The 19,106-nt window shown below is 42.4% G+C and overlaps 1 protein-coding gene across 5 annotated transcripts; it reads right to left on the bottom strand.

Annotated features, from left to right (window-relative positions):
* Window positions 1–900: 900 nt before the first annotated feature.
* ktn1 (kinectin 1) lies at window positions 901–18,742 on the bottom strand. 5 transcript variants are annotated; one of them, XM_029493964.1, is made up of 36 exons: window positions 18,603–18,742; window positions 13,407–14,119; window positions 13,029–13,190; window positions 12,801–12,926; window positions 12,558–12,688; window positions 12,373–12,477; window positions 12,110–12,250; window positions 11,920–12,026; window positions 11,608–11,752; window positions 10,898–10,994; window positions 10,597–10,781; window positions 10,230–10,319; window positions 10,088–10,125; window positions 9,918–10,008; window positions 9,553–9,621; window positions 9,400–9,437; window positions 9,201–9,291; window positions 8,955–9,023; window positions 8,799–8,836; window positions 8,395–8,485; window positions 8,157–8,269; window positions 7,977–8,073; window positions 7,763–7,803; window positions 7,555–7,645; window positions 6,661–6,747; window positions 5,033–5,122; window positions 4,822–4,908; window positions 4,653–4,742; window positions 4,470–4,562; window positions 4,292–4,360; window positions 4,115–4,198; window positions 3,568–3,651; window positions 2,466–2,549; window positions 2,275–2,370; window positions 2,063–2,173; window positions 901–1,941 (listed from the first exon to the last, which is right to left on the bottom strand). In XM_029493964.1, exons 2-36 carry the CDS (start codon window positions 14,116–14,118, stop codon window positions 1,912–1,914), a joined length of 3,873 nt encoding a protein of 1,290 aa, XP_029349824.1. In that variant the 5' UTR covers window position 14,119; window positions 18,603–18,742; the 3' UTR covers window positions 901–1,911. The 5 variants fall into 5 exon arrangements, with proteins under 5 accessions (XP_029349824.1, XP_029349828.1, XP_029349825.1 ...); XM_029493968.1 differs by having other exon boundaries at window positions 2,063–2,170; window positions 7,989–8,073; window positions 10,898–10,982; XM_029493965.1 differs by having other exon boundaries at window positions 12,801–12,923.
* Window positions 18,743–19,106: the final 364 nt, after the last annotated feature.

The raw sequence follows: 19,106 nt of genomic DNA, 5'->3' as shown, positions 1-19,106 counted from the left end.
AGTCTCGAGCAACAGGCTGAGCCAGTTAGTGATGAATATCTTGGAAATGCAGCGCCCCGTGTTTTGTTGCGAGGTTTTCATGAAGGTAAAAGCTAGCTCTCCATCAGCTGACTCCAGCATGACAGTGTGGGAGAATGTGAGGAATGTGCTGAGCCCATGTTGCTTGTGCCCCTGACCTCACCCCCCCCCGAACCCCGAGCCGGCACAACAGCCCTGTTGTGTTAAAGGCCTTTTAAGATGCAAAAGATGAGTGTAAGAGGTTTCTGCTCAGTTACCACAAGTCAAATCAGGTCCAGTGCCACAGAACTCATCCTTACAGAAAGCTGCCAGTGGTAAAGACACATCTAAACACACATTTAGCACATCTTTGTCCTCATGTATGTGCTAATGTGATCATTCTTTACTACAACTGCATTTTTTTCAAAATGCACAACCCAGGCAATACATTTGTTAGGCTCTGGGTTATTTCAGATACCCATTGCATTTCCACTTCATATCATATCATATCACTTACTGGTGGGAAAAACTGTAAAATTTCAGAGGACCATAGTCTATTCTGTGGGAATATACAGCATGTAACCACCCCAAGAAGCTGACTGCATCCCACATATTTCAGAACTGAGGTAGCAGTGTTGGTTTCTCAACTATAATACAAAACACTTAACTCAAAGACCACTGCATTAAAATTGTTAATTGTGTACGAGGAAATCAGCTGACTATTTCGCTGGGTGGTGTATATCTGCTAAGTGAAGCCACATGAGCAGGAGTTTTGGAATATCTCTGCACACTCAGACTCTTCAAGTTTGAAGATATTGGATTATTAAACTCAGGTTGTGTGCTGCCCCTTAGTGGCAGGTAAAAAGAAGTGCAATGAAAGAAAAAGAACAAACAAGACCTTGGGTAGATTTCTCAAGCATCCCTTTTATTAACATCACCTGTTACAAAAAGAACAAAATCTTCAGTGTTAATGAACTTAGCAATAATATAGCAGGTGTTGATTACAGATGATATGGGACGCTTATTCCTAGAGTAGTTGCAGTAGGATTTTAAAAAATCTCTACACTGTTGACCTGGACTTCTCCTTCCACAGCCAGGGTCACAGACTCCCTTCTCTGTGGAGCTGCAGTACAGACTCGACTACAATTTGTCCATGCATCTCCATAGTTTACAGTCACGCAGTGACCCATCTGATATGCTGAGACCCCTACTGATCTCCTTTCTCCCACCCAATACTGAGCCAAGGTATGCACGGAACTATGAATTCATGAATGCACAAGGATGCACAAGGATGCACAAGTTGTGATAGTTTTCTTATCATGAGGCAAACAGATCAGTAACATAGGGTATTTCAGCAGGTTCTAACTGGTACATGTAAACAATACATATCTTAAGTTAAGAAAAGAAAAGACTGAAAACCCAAAGTTTGTTTAGTCAAGTTGGAAATTTGAATCACTGCCCTCTTGAGACAAATAACAACAAAAACTACTGTAGAATTCAAAAAGGATTTCATTGAAAAACACATGATTTAAACAGGAATGGTTCCACACAGTTTAAATTATGTTTGATGTCATTTTTAAGTGTAGAATAAAAATTAACTGGCGATGTTGCTGAAGAAGAGGAATGTGGTGGGAGTGGAGTAGTGCGTGTTTTGGTACAGTGTTTGGAATCAACTTTAACCTCTGCTTACTCCGTTGTTGCCAAAGGAAAATCTGGGAGTGTATTGCCAATGCCTTGGCCAGAGTCAGTTGAAGGCTGCCTACAGTAGAGGTGAGGTGACAGAGGTTGGGAGGGAGGAGGTGATTGGGTGTGACTGTATGGTGTAATGGTGGTAGTGATGAGACCAAAGATCAAAGCTGGCCTCTGTAGTGCAGTCAGGTTGGCTGCGTGGGGGGGGAGTCTAACTTCCTCTGACTATACCTTGGGAAGATCTTTGCCAACCTCCTGTGGGGGGGGGAAATCACAGATCATCAAATTCATTTTTATGCACTGATACAAATGGAATATATACAGGGCTTTAATGTTACGATTTATTGCGTGGTAAGAGCAGTAGTAATAGCCTTACCTCTTCTTGTCCCTTGGTGAGTTGCCGGCTGATGGCTTGTAGCAGCTGCTGCAGTTCCCTGACTGTTTGGTCCAGTCCTGCAGTCATCTTCTCTTTTCTGTCAATCTCCTCCTGTTAGACAGATTAGCTGGTTTTGAGTTAATCTAATAAGTATACATACAAAGACATGAACTACAAACTGCTGTGAAACTAAAAGAGCTCCAGACACCCACCCTCTGTGATGACAGACTGCTGTTCTCTATCAGGTCATCACCGTTGTCTGTCACTTTGGTTAGCTCCCCCTGAATTAGATCAAGAGACTGCTGGGCCTATGTGAAGGACCGGAAAGTTCCACTTGTCAGATTAGTGACCTGGAATTTGACCCACATCAGATGTAAAATAAAATATAAATAATACTTCTTACCTTGTACAAATCACCAGCCACCTTTTGCCTCTCATTCTCTTCTGCCTCCAGCTTGGACAGAGTTTCAGTAAGCTGGGTTTTCAGCTGAAATTAAAACAGACACTCAGCACAAAGTGTACAGTTCACATTAACCCCCCCCCCGATGACACCCGATAATCCTATTTCTCATTTCCCAGTGCATGTCTATGAGTACCTATTAGAAAAGGTATGGCCAACACCACCCAAAACATAGTCCTACAAAATGCTAAATATTTGCACAAGAGTTTTTGCTTGACCTACTTTGGCTGTGATCAAATCAAAAATAGCACTGTCAAAAGGGAACAAGTGACTGTGTTGTTGCAGGCATGTTGCAACAGGTAATCTTGAGAAGATGCATCATGATGCATTAAGTGTGGCAATGAAGAACTGTCGTAGCATCTGATACCACAGTTCCCAATTTATGATACCTTGATTTTTACAAGTTTGAGATGTTAAACTGTTTGCATGAGTGAACAATAAACTTTGTTTTTTTTGTGTTGGAGCCCTCCCTTAAATGAAGAAGGTGGTGATGTATTTTTATTTTGACAGTACTATTGTGGGTGTTATTACAGCCAAAATATTGTGAGAACTGACACCTAACATGAAATTAAAACCAATAAAAAGATCACCACATTATGGCCAAACAAAGGTAAAGACAAAACACAGACAGACAATGTTTAGATGACAGCTGCAGAGGGACTAACAGTGAACAGCTTGAGAAGTGGAGTTGATGATGAACAAATGGAGCATTTTATTTTGGCCTCTGCAGAAGAAGAAAGAGTTAACTAGTAAGTCATTTGTTAGATAGCCGTGAGGTGAAATGGAGTGCTGGCACAAAGATGGAGAGAACAGTTAGTTGTATAAGTATCACCAAGTGTGAAGGTGAGTCATCATCAACAACTTCTGATTTCTTTCACTACTACAGTAATAGATTGGCTGTTCCATGCGACTCCATGTTTACAGAGGTTAGAGATGATGACCCACAGTTGCGGAAGATGGGGAAGCCTGTCCTGTGACACTGCTGAGTGCGATAGGGATAAGTTTAAAAAAGGAGCTCTATCTCTAGAGGGTGAGCAACTCTTACCAAATTCAGCTCCTCATTCTGTCTGAAAGCTTCTGTATATGAGCCATCAAGTCTGGTCTGCAATTCAGTCAACAGATCTTTGAGCTGAAATTAAGTTTGAGATGACGTTTTATTGGGAGTCTGTGTGAGTCAGTCCAGGACAGCACGACTAGCACAGTCTACATGGTGAGCTGATCAGGTCATGAGGTATCTACAAAAAGCCAATCCTCTCAATATTCAGCAGAGCCTTGTTGTGAGAAACCAAACAGGATCCTGTTGTGCATGACTGTAATAAAAAGTTGTCCATTAAGTTAGTCTGAACTGTGGTATAACCAAGTTATTTCTAGAGCTGACTATGTGAAGCATGTGTGCCTTAGTTTGTATGAATTTAATTTAGTCTCATTAAACAGTGAGTAGGATGTTGTAAAAAAATTAAATAAAAACAACAGCACATGAATGTGTAACTGGCACACAATGGCACTCGTACTTTTGCCAAGGGAGGATGAATGCTGTGACATGATTGAGGATCACAAGCAACGCACAGTGAACAAGTTCAGTTTCTGCTCACCTCTCTGACCTCTGTCACATAGGTAGCACTCTCACGCTCTGCTCTCTCCAACTCAGATTCCAAATGCTGCTTTTCTCTTCTCAGCTAAACACAAAACAAACAAGTTGGAAAAGAAGTGTTGATTTTTGATATACAATCATTGTTTGAAGAAACGTGGGTGTTTGTGCGAGGACAAACATTTTCCATCTCTGCTCCATCACTCAGTCTCTCAACCTCCTGCTCCAGAGCTGCGACTTTCTGGCTCATCTAATCAGAGAGAAGAATGATACAATGAAAAGGGCACACAGTGCAACAATCAACTTAGTGATTTGTTATTTCACTTTGGAGTTGCCTCCCGCTAGATCTGAATACATACCTCCCTTAGCTCTCCCTGCGATACCTCCAACTTCACCCTCCAGCGTGACTCCTCCTGCTCCACACTGCTCTGGAGGCGCTGCAGGATACCTTCCTGTGGACGCAACAGAAATCACAGCTCAGATTGGTAAACGATACAGTAAGACTTTGCAACTGTGAGTGATACACAAAAACTTAATCTCACCGTTTCTGCTAAAACCTTCTTATACGTCTCACAGTCTTTCTGTAGGATCCTTTGGGTTTCTTCGGCTTCTTTGAGCTTCTCAGCCAGTCCCTAGTAAGAGAATAGTATGTGTTGATGTCCTCAATTTGAAAAAGTTATGTTTAACTGCTTATTTTGCTACTTGATTTACCTCTGAGTCCCCTGATGCAGGGACACACTGTGGAGTAGAGTTTTCAGCCACTGCCCTCTCAAATCTGTGGAGCCACGCCTGATGGTTCTTAATGAAAGATGAGATGACGAAGAAAAAGATCACCATACAGGAGGAGACATTTGATGGTATAAAGGGGGGGGGGTATTCAAATACAATGTGCATGGGAGTATAAATCTAAAATTACCCATACCTGTTCATTAGGCAGAGGCACATGGGGCAGAAGTCTGTGCAGAACATCTCGACACTCGGCCTGAGACGCTGCCAGTGCTGTCTGGTTCTCCTACAAGGTGGTGAGAGGGGGAAGGTGGGAAGAACAAAAACATCGAAAGACTGAGCACTGATTGTTTCAGTAATATGGTCACACTGAAGACGGTCCAGTCATCATAAGAGCAAATATGATCATTTCCTTTCCCTCTTCATTATTGTAATCTATGTAATTACACCCCAATCATCATCATCATCATCATCATCATCATCATCAAATTCATCCATCAGGCTGCTCCATTCAACGCAACAGGAGTGATTTATTTCACACCTGAAATGTCTGATAAACATTGTCTCACATCCAATTAGCCTGAGAAATCATCAGCATCTCAAGTGTCTGCACTTGTCTATCTCAGAATCAGAGCATCATGCATCATCACATGCTACAGTCTCCTTGAACCACAAGTACATCAATCTGCTTTTCAGGAAACTGTACGAAGTTGACAAACTCTTCAGTGAACAAAAAGGTAGCTATCAGCCCTCACACAATAGACCAGCATCATGTACTGTCACTGAGACTTGGAGGGAGAACGTGTGCCAGGTGCTAGCCAGCTGGCACTCTAACCACTATTCACATTAACATACTGTGTCACATGGTAGCTATGAGACAGATGAGTATAGAGTTGACAACAACCGACCAGAATACACTGACAGTACACAACAGCTGCCAAGGAACTCCCTAGCTCAGCTCTGAGAAGGTGCTTTCTACTGTACTTGGGTGGTAGAAGAACAGCTGTGGTGCTGATGGTTCAGCATGTACCCTTCACTAATCTAGGGGGAGGACAGCCAATGTATAATACGTCACAACAACTGTTAATAGAACGGCTATCAGGTAACCTACTCTGTCTACGCCAAGAGAGCTGCAGGTAGATGAAACATGTAGTTTAACATTTAGTTACACTTGGAAAAAAACATGTTTCAGATGTGTATACAGAGCATTGAGAAACATTAGTACATTGTGGCATTTCCACAAAAAGTTCTGAATGATTATATGTCCATTTAAAAACAATGAATTGCATTGAAATCAATGAGTTGAACAGATTATAATTATCTGATTAACTGGTGATATTGGCAGTATGGGTGTGACAAAGCAGAATGTAAGAGTAGGACATGCTACAAATGAGTCACATGACAGAAAGACAGGAAGCTGCAAAATGATTACCATGATTTTAAGTCTAATGATATCTAATGACATAATTTCTAGGTCACTGCACACTCATTTCCAAGCATCAGCCTCAGCGTTGGGCAGCAAAATTCTTTTCCCTTCAAGTGAATACATACCCTTTAAAAAAAAAAAAAAAAAGTTAAATATTTTTTTAACATAATAAAGTCTGAGAGTAGCATAGTTCAACAGCTCAGCACATAGCCAATTGAGGTGCCAAAAAACAAAGAGGAGGAGCGGGAGTGATGTAAATGAGTATGCAGCTTTGTTCTGAATGATGGTGGAAAATAAATCTCACTCAGTCAATTATGGCAAAAACAGCATTTTTTTTGGGGGGGGAGGATGCATCAGATTGGAACTAAAGTGAAACAGACTGAGGTGGGGTGTCGAACCTTGACAGCTTTGCTGAGTTTCCCTTGAAGCATGGACTCGGTGGCTGACAGAGCTTCCATTGCACTCCAGTTTTTCTCCCGAAGCTCCTGTTTTGGTCAGTTCCAGAGAGATACTACTTTCAGTTCAGCCTCAGGTAGAATGCATTCAGTGACCCTCAAATACAAACCGGTAGAATAACATAACAAACCGAATGCATTTCTCATTTCAAAATGACTATTCTCTGCTTTTCAGCCATATTCCAACACCTAAAAATAAGTATCAGCAAATTGCCTCTAGACTCCCAGTCTCACACCTTGTGTGGGTAAAATAACATGCACAATACACCAGAAATGTATGGCAACATCGGTCTATGGCTGCTCCATTGAAATCAAGGTAATGTCTAAAGACAAAAAGTAGAAATAAAAGTGAAATTAAAGTCCAGATAAATAAGCTTTTCAAATCAATTATGCCTCTCAAAAATAAAAGGTAGGCGAGTTTCTAATGCTCTGAATCACTCACAAGCATAGACAAGCTTGCTGAAACAGTCATGGCCAACGGCAAGCATAACAAGAGTAGGCTGGAAGCCCTGTTATGCAATGCTCAGCTTAAGCAATCCAAATCAAAGTGGATATCAGTACTGATATGTAAAATCATGCAGCAAACACAATCTTAGTAAAATAAAACCTTCTATTTGGTTTTAAACTATCTGTTGAAAAAAGGACACACTGCAAGACGAGTGAGACTAAATGATAGTGGACAACAGGGAGTATGGATGTATGTAGTGTGCAGCTCCAGTGTAAGGCCAGTGGAGGGAGTGTCCTGGGGTACCACACAAAAAGGATGATGTCTCGCAGGGCTTGACCAGAGCAGTCACTGGTATTATATAGTTCAGGTCATCTCTGTAGGCAACCTACATTGTTCTTCTTCCTGTGAAGCTCCAGGGAATCCCTCAGCTCAGCCAGCTCACTCTGCAGATCAGAGACCTGCTTGTCCTTTTCTGACAACCTGAGAGAAGACAGCACAATGACCTATGAACTCATTTATGTAGCTAAGTGTTGTTTTTGTAAAAAAGTAATGCGTGTAATTATTGTATCTTATGATATGGGATGCCATATTACTCACGCTGTAAGAAGCTCTGTGCTTGGCACTGCTGTGTGTGACAGCTAATTGAGGAGGTTAAAAAAAAAAAATCATCTCAGATACCAAAAGACCACAATTTAAAAACTACTGAAAAAATTTGTCAGTAAAATCACTTCAGTGCTAAAATGTCAAAAGCCATGAAATTTGTTATTCTTGGACTTGGGCAGCGAGCAGTTGTTTAAAAACACATCCTCACCTGTTGGTGTACCTGCTCAATCTTTTCACTCATCTCCTTAGTCTGGGCCTCCAGCTGAGCCTGCAGCATCTGGATTTCCTGGTCCTTTGCCACTAGCCTGAGGGTCAGATTTGCTTATAATAAGTCCAATGTGTAAGGCTAGAGTGGAGCACGGCAAAGTGATCTCCTGAGTAAGCTTACACAGCCTGGAGTTCTTGGAGCTTTACACCAGAACTGGTCAGCTCCTCTGTTGTCTCCTTCTGTCTCAGCTGCTCCATGTCCCCCTGCAGGACTGCCAACTGCTGGTGAAGAGACTGCACAACAACAACTGCTTCAGACAAGTTTTCAAAGCTGGACAAAATAACCTTAACAATGTGAAGAACAGTATTTGCAGTCTCCAGAAATGTGCAAACCCAGTATTTCATTGATATAGAACCACCTCAATGGTCTTCTCTCTGCTTGAGCTGGCGTCTTGTGCTGCCTTCAGACTTTCCTCAGTTGATTTTAGCTTCACATCTTTCTCTTGGATCCTACAGAGCATGGTGAAACAAGTGTTGATCGTGCTGACCTGTTTAAATTTTCCCTGATTCTATTGTTATTTACATGTATCATGATGCCAACAAGCGACGAGTCAGCAGATATTAGATGGTAAAAGAATAAATATCAAGCATCCTGTGAGTGTCCTGCAGTGCCAGGAAGGATTAGCTTTGATATTCTCATAGTACAGAAAACAGTAACCTCTGGTTTCCCAACATGTAATTATGACTTTCATTGGCCCCTTTTCATCTCAGACTGTTGGCACACTGAATAATTAGATATACTGAAGTGATTTTGTGATCTTACTTGCTCTGGAGTTCTTCCAGTACTGATTCTGAAGATGCCTGTGATGAGGATGAAAAGCAAATACATTTAAATAAATTAATACAGAATCAGGTGCAATAAATAAATAAATAAATACAAAAATAAACAAACAAACAAATAAATGTTTGACCAACTCACCTGCTCCACTGTTTTTCTCTTAAGGACTTCTATTTCTTGTTTTAATGTGTCATTCTCTTCTCTTACAGCCTATTCAGGGAAATAAACAAATTAAAGACTACCCATTAGGGATCGTGATTGCAAGGCAGACAGTGAAATGCAGAGTCACTTAAACGATGTTGATGCCAGTCAAACGTCTGTGGGTGAAGCAGCATTTTGATTTTGCAACCATTGACAATTCCTTTTCATCTCAGAGGAAATAAATACCTTGAGTTCTTCCTCCTTGTTAGCCACTTCAATTAGCCCCTTCTCAAGCAGGCCCTCTACGGTTTTCATGTTCTCCTCCTTCTCCCGGACACTGTGAGAGAAGCAATGTTTAGTAGGAGTTATTGTTATTTTCATGGACAAGGGGTAACATAACCAACCAGCTCAACCAGCTCAAAATCCAGCCCATTTTAATACAGACCTCTTCTGGAACTGATCCAAAGCCAATTGGGAAGCAGCCTGGATGGGAATGGTCAAAGGCAAATAGACAAAGGGTGTGAAACAGAAGGAAAAAAAAAAAAATCCACTTGAATATTACATATAGACATTTGTGTAGTCACGGTCCAAAGCTGACCTGATCGGAAATCTGTGCCTGCAGATTCTGAATCTCTGCCTTCAGTGATATGTTCTCATTGTGTAAGGCCTGTGGGGGTAAGAAGACAGATGTAGGATAGAGGTCCATATTTATTAGGCCATGATGATATAGGAGCAGAGTGACTGACTGAGTGAAATACTTTGAATGATGGAATAGCTCTCAATTCTGCTTTATGTTTGGAAAAAATCTTGCAACAAGTGATAGTTTGGCATCTGCAAATGTGCATCAGTTGGCCCTCTTCCAGTCTATATTCCTGCTCAACACTGTTAGAGCATGTTCAACAAATTCCAGCGCTGTACAGAACCGAGGTGGTGTTAGTATGAAAAGCTGCAGATTACACATACCTGCATGTTAGTTTCTCTACTGGCCCCACTGCTCCTCTCAGCATTTAGAGAATCCTCCAAACCCTTCCTCTGTAATTCCTTTTCAGCCAGTCTGGACAGAGCAGAAGCAGTGTTGGTTGGTATTTGAAATAAACGCAATCACTGTATGTGAAAATATTTATTTTTCTTACAGCTTCTGTAGTTCCTCCATGTGGGAAACATGGGTAGCCTGATTAAGAAGAAAGTATTGCATCAGCCTTCACACAGTTAAGCAGGTGGATTGACTTATTCTAAGTTATGCAAACTGTCTCATTAACAGGTTTACCAGTTTACCTGTGAAGTGATCTGGGCCTGCATGCTTTCATTCTGGACTTGTAGTGTCTCATTCTGGACCTGGAGAGCTTTGTTTTCATTCATAAGTTCCTGTTAAAAATAAATGGTCTTAGCAAATACCAGAAGTCAGTGTTGCTCTGCCTCTCAGAGAGAAACTCACTCAGCATTCCAAATAGACAACACTTCAGAGTGCTATTATGCATTTAAAGAAGCATCAGTGTAATAGAACTTGACTCTCAATGCAGCTCCATTCAACACAACCCCAAATAAGCTGATTCAATACAGTCAATTAAGCACAGAAGTGATGAAAGAAATAACTTGAGTATAATGATGATGATTTTGAGTGTGTGATGATGTGGTGGCCCACCTGAACCTGAGCCTGTAATGAGTCGTCAGGCATACTGTGCTGGGATATCTCCATAAGCTCCATCACTCTCTGCTCCACCCGCTCCTTAGAAACAATGGCTTCAGTCAAGCTGCTGTGAAGAGTTTGGATCTCCTTGTTCTTGGTGTTCATTTCTGTCTCGGCTGACAACAGCTGGTTATGGAGCTCTGCCCACACACACACACACACACACACAATAAGCCACGGGTTGAAATCTGATCCTTTGCTTTTATGTGCTAGAATTCACAAGGTGATATCTTAGTGTGGTTTTCTGTTTTATCACCTTGGTTGGAGGCCTGAAGCTTCTCTCTTTCAGCATTGACATTGTGGAGGAAGTTCTGCAATTCTTCCCAACGTCGCTTTGAATCCTGCAGCTGGGCCTTGAGGTCAAGAGATGTATGTTATTGAACGCTTCTCTCCCACACATTATATTAGCACACAAATGCCTGTAACATTTTAGTGCAGGTGTATTAAAAGAAATTGTACTGCTGAGTGTTATCAGCTCATTGGAAGCTTGATTTGTGTAACATCCAGCAGAGCCTCAACAAGCTTGTAAGATTTTTCCAGAAAGAAATTAAAGAGCGTTTTGTCTCTTAGTAAATGACTTTTCAAGACTGTGCAACACTTAACTCCTGGCATTCCTCTCATGTTCTTTGCTGAGACTTGTTGGTTTCAAGCGAGCCACTTAGATTTCATCTTTGATCGTGGTCAATGAAAAGACAGGAAAGGCTGCTCTGGGTGTCTCACAGGAAAGTGGTATTTATGCACAGCACAAAGCCTCAGAAATTCCAGCCTCCAAAGCCAAAACAATCCTCTCGCCTAGGTTTTACTTCCCACAACCCTCCCTGGGACTTCCACTACAACCACCTCCCACTTCCCTGGTAAAGTTGTCATGCCCACCCAAATATAAATGTACGTGTTATGCCCAGGTTTTGCATGGCTGGGGTAAGTGAAGAGGCAAAATACACACATTGTGCATCTGGATTAGCATACCTCCAGCTGGGACACGTTCTGCTTGTAGCTGACCTCCAGTGACTTCCTCTGGTGTTCCTCCTGCTGTAGCTTGCTGTTGTTATCTGCCAGCTCTTTCATCAGGCTGGCATACTCAGAGCGCAGCTTGTTCAGCTCTGCTGAATTTCTATCAAATAACACATAAAACTAGCATAAATGGTTGTTGTCAAAAACAGTTAAGCTTTTTTAGAAAAAAGTTGAATAATTGCCAGTATTGACCATGCTAACACAGTCTGACATACAATAAGAACTCTCATCTAGTGTGATAGTGTCATAATGTAGTGTGGCACTAACTTGCTTTCCATCTGGTTGGTGGCAGAGCTGACTGCATCCCTCAGAATACCATTCTCCTGCTGCAGTCGAGTGATCTGGCTTTCCAGTTGCTCCCTGACCTGCTGGTACTGAAGATAAACCGTGCCATTCAATATGAATATTGAATGGCATGGCACATTTTTTTAACAACTAAATTCAACAAACCCTTCACCTTTATCTGCATTGTCTGGATCTCCTGGTAGCTGCTCTGTGTCTTGGCCTGCATGCTTCCCACTTCCTTCTCCATGGCTGCACGTTGCTCCCTCATCATGGCTTCCACCCGCCCAGTTTTTTGCTTCTCTACCTGAAGCTCCTGCACAACACGGAATACTTGATTTTAGCATGTGACTGTAAGCAAGGGAATGATTCCCAAAGTCTGAGGATGGAAATAAATCATATTGGGTACATCAGAAGGTAAAACGTGGAACTCTAGACCTGGCTGAGTTGTTTCACTTTGTCCTTGGCAATAGAGGCCTCTTCCTGAAGAGTTGTGAGAAGTCGTTCTCGTTCCTGAGCAGCTGGGTCAGGCCTAGCTGCAGACTGATGGTGAGAGACATAGAATTGAAAAGAGCCATATACAAAAAGTGTGAAACACCAGTTGTTACAAAATCATCTCTCACTTTGTGCCAGGCATCCAAGGCATTGGGACTCTTCTCTCGGAGGAGGGCCATCACACTGACAGCCTCAGCTTCTGACAGAGCCAGGCTGGAAAGACCAGAAAGCAACTCCTTCAGCTTCACCTCTGTGTTCTCTATTAAGGAAGAGACAAGATAAGACAGATCATTTCCTGGACAGCAGATTTGGGATTCAAAGAGTAACCCCCCCAAAAAAACCCCTCTATCAGGTCTGCTTTTCCTTCTTACCTTTGTCAGTCTCATTCTTCTGTTTCTTGCCAGAACCTTTGGATGGCACATTATCATTGTGAGCTGCCTGGTGGTTGGCAGAAGCTGCAGAGTCTGCCAGAACATGGCCTTCATGGCCTCCATCTACTTGATTAAAGAAAAAAGTGGTTAATTATAAAAGGGAAAAGTTCAAGGTTCAGTTTGAGCATATGTTCTGAGATTTTAGAAAGATGGATGTATTATCATTACTAGGCTCTGTCTTTTGCTTCTTGGCAGAGTTCTTCTTCTTGCCAGTAGTTACATTTGGAGTTGCACCATCCATAACTTTGGTTTCAGCCACAATGGGAGCATCTTTCTTGACTGATGCTGGTGCCTGCTCTGCTTTTACCTCTGCTGGCTGCTGGTCATCCACTGGAAAAGTACAGGGAGAATACTGTGTTTACCTCCAGACTGGTGAGAAGATCATACAACTTAAATGTACAGATGGTGTTGCTCCTACAGCTAATTTTGAACTGCACGTTTTTCTATTAAAACTCATTGTAACAATGTAAAAATATTTAGCAATTTTCCATTTTTCAAAGCAACAAGGCAACACACCAATTTTAAACTATACTTTTTGCAACCCACCAGCCTCGGCTTTTTGTTTCTTCCTTTCCTTTTTCCTCCCGGAGACCTGTGGAGGTGTCTGAGCCTGAACAGGGGCTGGAGCAGCTTGGACCTGGACCTGAACCTCAACTTGGGGAGAGGGAGGACTGGACTGTTTGCTGACAGCCAGAGGTGGCTCTGCCCTGCAGCTGACCGGCTTGGAACCATTAACTTCGGGCCCGTCAGAGGGGGTAACTGCAGTTGCAGCGGCAGCAGCAGCAGCAGCAGCAGCAGCAGAGGCTGCTGCAGCTGCCTTAGCAGCCTTTTTCTCCTTCTTCTTTCTCTCCCTCAAACCAGCAGGAGCCTCAGTTGATGATGGGACCGGCACATAAGGAGTAAGTGTTGGTGAAGCAAGGTCTGGTGTAACCACAAGTGCAGGTTCCTCCTCTACCTCCAAAGTGGAACTGTTGGCACCTTCAGCCATATCAAAGTCCCGCAGGTCCTCTTCCGACTCTCCTCCAACCCCGCCTCCTCCACCAGTGGCACTTTCCTTCTTCTTGCTCTTCTTCTTTTCATTTTTCTTGCGTGTGTCTGGCTTGGATGGTGGTAATTTGAGGTCACGTTTCTGCCTGGCCAGCACCTCATCATAAGAAGTTTCCTTCATGAAGAGCCAGAAGAAGAGGAACATGAGGGCAATGACCAGGGAAGGGGCCAGGATGAACAAGTACTGAGAGTCGTAGATATCCACCGCCATTCTGGATAAAATGAGAAAGGCACAGAAAAAAAGCCCCTTTAGGCCACTTAGCACACAGTCAACATTAAAAGACAAAGCAGACTTGTCCCGTTCCATATCATGATATGGATCTGCCAATAATATACGCATATTGTGTATGTGACATTTTAGTATTAGATTCCAACCAGTAAAGTTCATTATTTCGTTCATCTTTTACAGCTTATCCATTTCTAGGTCGCAGGTGTTGCTGGAGCCAAACCCAGCTCTGGGCAAGGGGCAGGGTACACCCTGGACAGTTATCAGTCCATCACAGGGCCAACTTACAGAGACAAAAAACCACTCACATTCAACCTATGGACAATTTAGATTCACCAATTAACCCAAACATTCATGTATTTGGAAGGTATGAGGCCCCAGGCCCGGGAACTGAACCTGTGACCTTCTTACTGTGCCGCAACAGCGTGAACCACTATGCTGCTGGGCAGCCCCCCAGTAAAGTTTACTGAAAAAATTTACCACGACTCAAATCCAGAGATCATAAGAATATTAACGTTTAAGGACTTCTGTGACTTCAACATGTTGCCCATATCAATCTATGAAACAACACAGCACACGCCTTATTTGCACAACAGTTACTACTAGCCAAGAGGGCTTATCTGCTATGTGTGAAATATGGGGAGTGGAGGTGTTTGCGCACCAAAGAGTTCAAGTGAGAAGACTCTTACTGACACCCTGACCTCTCCAAGTGATGTGAATCAAGTAGACAATGCAACCCGTGCTACACAAATTATTATCCTCTTTAGCTTTAGGTTTGTAGAGAATAAGATGCAAACTATTTGAAATGTGGCTTATTATGGTGATAAAAGCTCACTTTTTCCACTCACATTGACTTAAAAGGTTATAAAATAGGTCAAGAATATCAGAGAGGCATGTAGGCTAAAAAGAAGATGGCTCAATGTCTCATTCAGTCACTTCCCTTCTTCAGCCCCCACAAGGGCAACATGGTGGTATTCTAAACTCATATGAGGATGAATTTGCAAGAGGCAAAAATACACCCACATGCAAGTGTCACCTGCTGAGGTCTATTGCGACTGCACTTTAGCCCGGCCTGCTTTACGCCAAGGGAGAGAATGTTGTTCCGCAGGAAAAGATTACAGGGTCAAGAGGTATTCTGGGGAATCATGTGTCATCTCCTCAAGGATACAGATTTATGAATTAAGTGGGTGGGATCAATGGGGATAGAGCAGCAACAATTTAAAACCTCACTCATCCACAAGAAACTAAAATAAAACCAAACTAACTAGTAAATAATTGAAAACTCCAATGATTTGCTTTATATTGGCATAATAAACAAACAATAAAATGCCTGTACGATTTTTCAGATGAGGTTGACCTAGTTTACCATAGCAACACTAACCTATGCATGTACGTGTATAATCATTTATACAATCAATGCAGTTTATCAATCAAGCAATGTGATTGGAAAGAAACAAACCAAATTATAAATAAATGAATCATAATATATTCAATGTTTATGGCAGCTCTTGGAATATAAGAAAGTCAGTCAGATTTCCTATATTTCTACATTTTTTTATTTGAATTATCATCACTATTAAAGATTTTCCTTTGTTTATTTAATGTAATGCAAAGCCACAATTTACACAGCAAACACTGAACACTAAAGTGCTTCAGAGGCAGAGTCAACAATAGTGTAGCTGGAGAGTATCTCTCACAGTGTAGCACAAAGCAATGCTTTAAAGTAAATTTAAACATTTATTACCAAAATACATCCACTGTGTTTTGAAAATGGGGACAAGTTAATCCCTTGGTGACGACAGCAGCATTGTGTTGTCAACAATACAGAGTGGCAGTGACAGTGAGTGACCTAGAGCGCAGCACAATCCCATCCTATACCCAAGATCTGTGTCAGTAATGTAGCGTAGGAGTCACTGTCGTAGAGCAGACCTCTTTAGTAATTTGGATTAAAGTAATTTGGATTAAAGAGATTACCCATGATAATACATTTAAGAATAACTTTCAACTGCAGTACTTTCTGAGGACTGTCAGGCTGTAATTCTGCCTCTGCTCCATTCCCAAGACCAGAAACTCAAGCTTCCACAACTTACCAAAACTATACTAAGTTGGTTATGTTTAATATTTGACTATTATAGTGAGAAATTATTCTACTTTTTGAGACCAGCCTTGCTTCTGAGTGTAAACTTAATCATCCTTGTTATATAACACATTTGAAACTATTCTTTTAACACTTTTCCTCATAACTTTTGCTTTCTAGAAGAGAGGATGGTGCAAACCCAGCACAGGGTAAAACAATAAATAAAACCATTAGGCTTTGAAGCTTTGTTATCTGCTTCTCTGCACTCTGCACGATGGTCTAACCTGTGAGCTCATTAGAACACGTCATTTATTTTGGGCAGCCTAATGTCAGAACAGATCCCTAAGACTAACAGGAAGAATACCAAACCAGAAAAGCCATTTAGTGCCTTTGATCATCAAAAACCTGAAAAGAAACTACCAAAGTGACTTTGCAACTTTAGAGATAGGACCAAAGACATTAGGTTATAACACACTAAACACTACATTAAAAAATGAATAAAGCAATAGGGTGTAATTATTAATGTTCATTGGATAACAATTCAGGAAACTACATTCATGCTCCAATCACTATGTTCCAAGAAACTCCTTCATAAGACCAAATTAAACAGTGAAATAACTCCTATGATAATATTGCCTCTTGGCATATAAAGTATGGGTGGAGTAAGCAAAATAAAACCTTGAAACCTGCTTGCTATCTTCCTGACTCAAGGCTCAGAGTGACAGGTGTGATTTCCTTGTGCGGCCCAAGTTTTGTCCCAGCATCAAAATGAGCCTGGAGGACAAAGGCCTCTCGGGCTGTTAGCTCCCCGGAATCTAGCCACTTGGCTGGACACGCCTCCTGATTTGGCAGCCATGGATACAGAGGGGACTCATGATAATTATCAGGCCCGAAAAGCAGTGCAGATAGCACTTGAAACTAGGCCATGCATCACTTACTTAAAATATTATTGCAATATCCAATGTTTGCAATTTCAAAAATAGCAATCAAGTGTAATTTTATTTATTGTTTATTTAACCAAGCATTTCACTTTTGAAAGTTTAGGGATCACCTACATTTTTGAAAGGTTTTTGCAGTATTTATACATTTTATTTTATTTATTTTATTTTTTTTGGGGGGGGGGGATTCTACAACAATATTCATATTAAGAGCCATCAAAGGCTATACAGGAACATTTCAGATTATGGAACAACTTTTGCCGTTTAATAGCACTATCTTTTGCCCAAAATATTTGCAGATTGGTGTTAGGTGGGAAAACTGGAAGATGGCTTCGTTTTAAACTATCAGGACACCTAACTCAAACTTCATCTTTGTGATGAATACTCAGGTAATAAAATAACACTGAAAGTAGCAAAGTACACATTGAGACATACCAGCTTGAAAACCTGGTGGAGCCTGGAACAAGGAGAATCAAGTACGACAAGACACCCTAGATAAGAGCTTATCTACAGATAAAGGAGGGAAAAGACAATACCAAGAGACAGACATGACACCATGCCACAACTGAGAGGACAAGTTCAATATGCTTTTATATTCGCTATTTTCTGCAGCAGACATAAGAAATGGCAAATGACGTGTGTTTATGGAGATATGTTTTGTATTACACGATATATCCGCCAAGTCACTTCGCTGATGTTGAGTACGAAAAGTCCCAGCATGCTGGCTCATGTCTCCCCGTCGGCTGAGCACACTACTGAACCCAGATACACAATGACAGCTGCTCCTACACCAAGAAAACAGCCTGTGGATTGAAACACAGCGACACTGGAGCCCATCTGATCTTACCGGCTACGTTAGCTCGGCTAGCCTCTCTTAGCCACACGCACTGATCAAATGAATCATGAAAGCGAAAGAAGAGACTCATGTCGACAGGAAGCTCCCTCATTTTGAGGGAGGGGAGGGGGCTAATCTCTGCCGTGTTCACGGCTCTGAGGAGTTGCTATAATAGTTGAATCTCTACGGGAAAAAGCCTTGTCCACTCAGCTCAGCTCCATGAATGAGCCTGCTAACATCACCGCTAGCCAACCGATCCAATTATTGGTACGGCGACTAAAGTGACCCACATACGCGTTAGCAGGGGACGTCCAAGTTTGTTTCTCCTCCACCAGCTCCCGGCCGGCTGGAGGCGTGGACATCAGCCACCACCACCACCACCACCACCACCACCACCACCACCACCACCTCCCCCCCCCTCGGGCCTCGGTTGGTCGCTGACCCGGCCTCCCCCCTCTCCTGAAATCGCTGACCCGGTCTCCCGCTCCTCTCCTCCGTGTGAATCCTGCGGGCCGTTCCCAGGCCCGGCTACACAGCTTAGCTACGCTAAGAGCTGGACGAGCGGCTTTTTGGCAACAAATAAGGACAAGGTCGGTGAAAACGGCTCCTCTCGGCGTACCTGTCGCTTCAGCTAGCAGTCCTCTCGGTGAACGGTGAATTGGCGTTGTTCGGCGCTGGCTCCGGCGGACTGCTGACTTCCCGGGGCAGCTCCAGCCTGGCTCTCCGCTGCGCTGTCCTCCAGACTATCTCCTGTTTCTGGTTCGCGGGGGCGGGTCATAGTTAGGTTGCTGGGGGACGCTCGTTTTGTCACTCATGGCACACCGGCCGGAGTGGTATTCACGTAAGAAATGGTGTGAGATAGCCCCGCCTTTTCGAGACATCCTCGGTCAAAAAATCCTACAACAGCCCAGAGAAATCAGGGGAGTGGTCAGCGCACTTCCCCAAAGCCCGTGGACACATGAGTGCGTTTAAATGGACCATTTCTATTGAATCTGTGGTGATTAGTGACCTAACTGCACTACTAATTTATTTCAAAAACCTTATGTGGCATCACAGTATTCGTCATTTATATACTGGTACAATTCACATTGATTTCATTTGTACAATAATTATGCAGTACTAT

This window comes from Echeneis naucrates, chromosome 22, assembly GCF_900963305.1.
Source record: "Echeneis naucrates chromosome 22, fEcheNa1.1, whole genome shotgun sequence".
Lineage (NCBI taxonomy): Eukaryota > Metazoa > Chordata > Actinopteri > Carangiformes > Echeneidae > Echeneis > Echeneis naucrates.
Note: the sequence above shows the minus strand (reverse complement) of the source record. Positions and strands in the feature narration are given on the sequence as shown.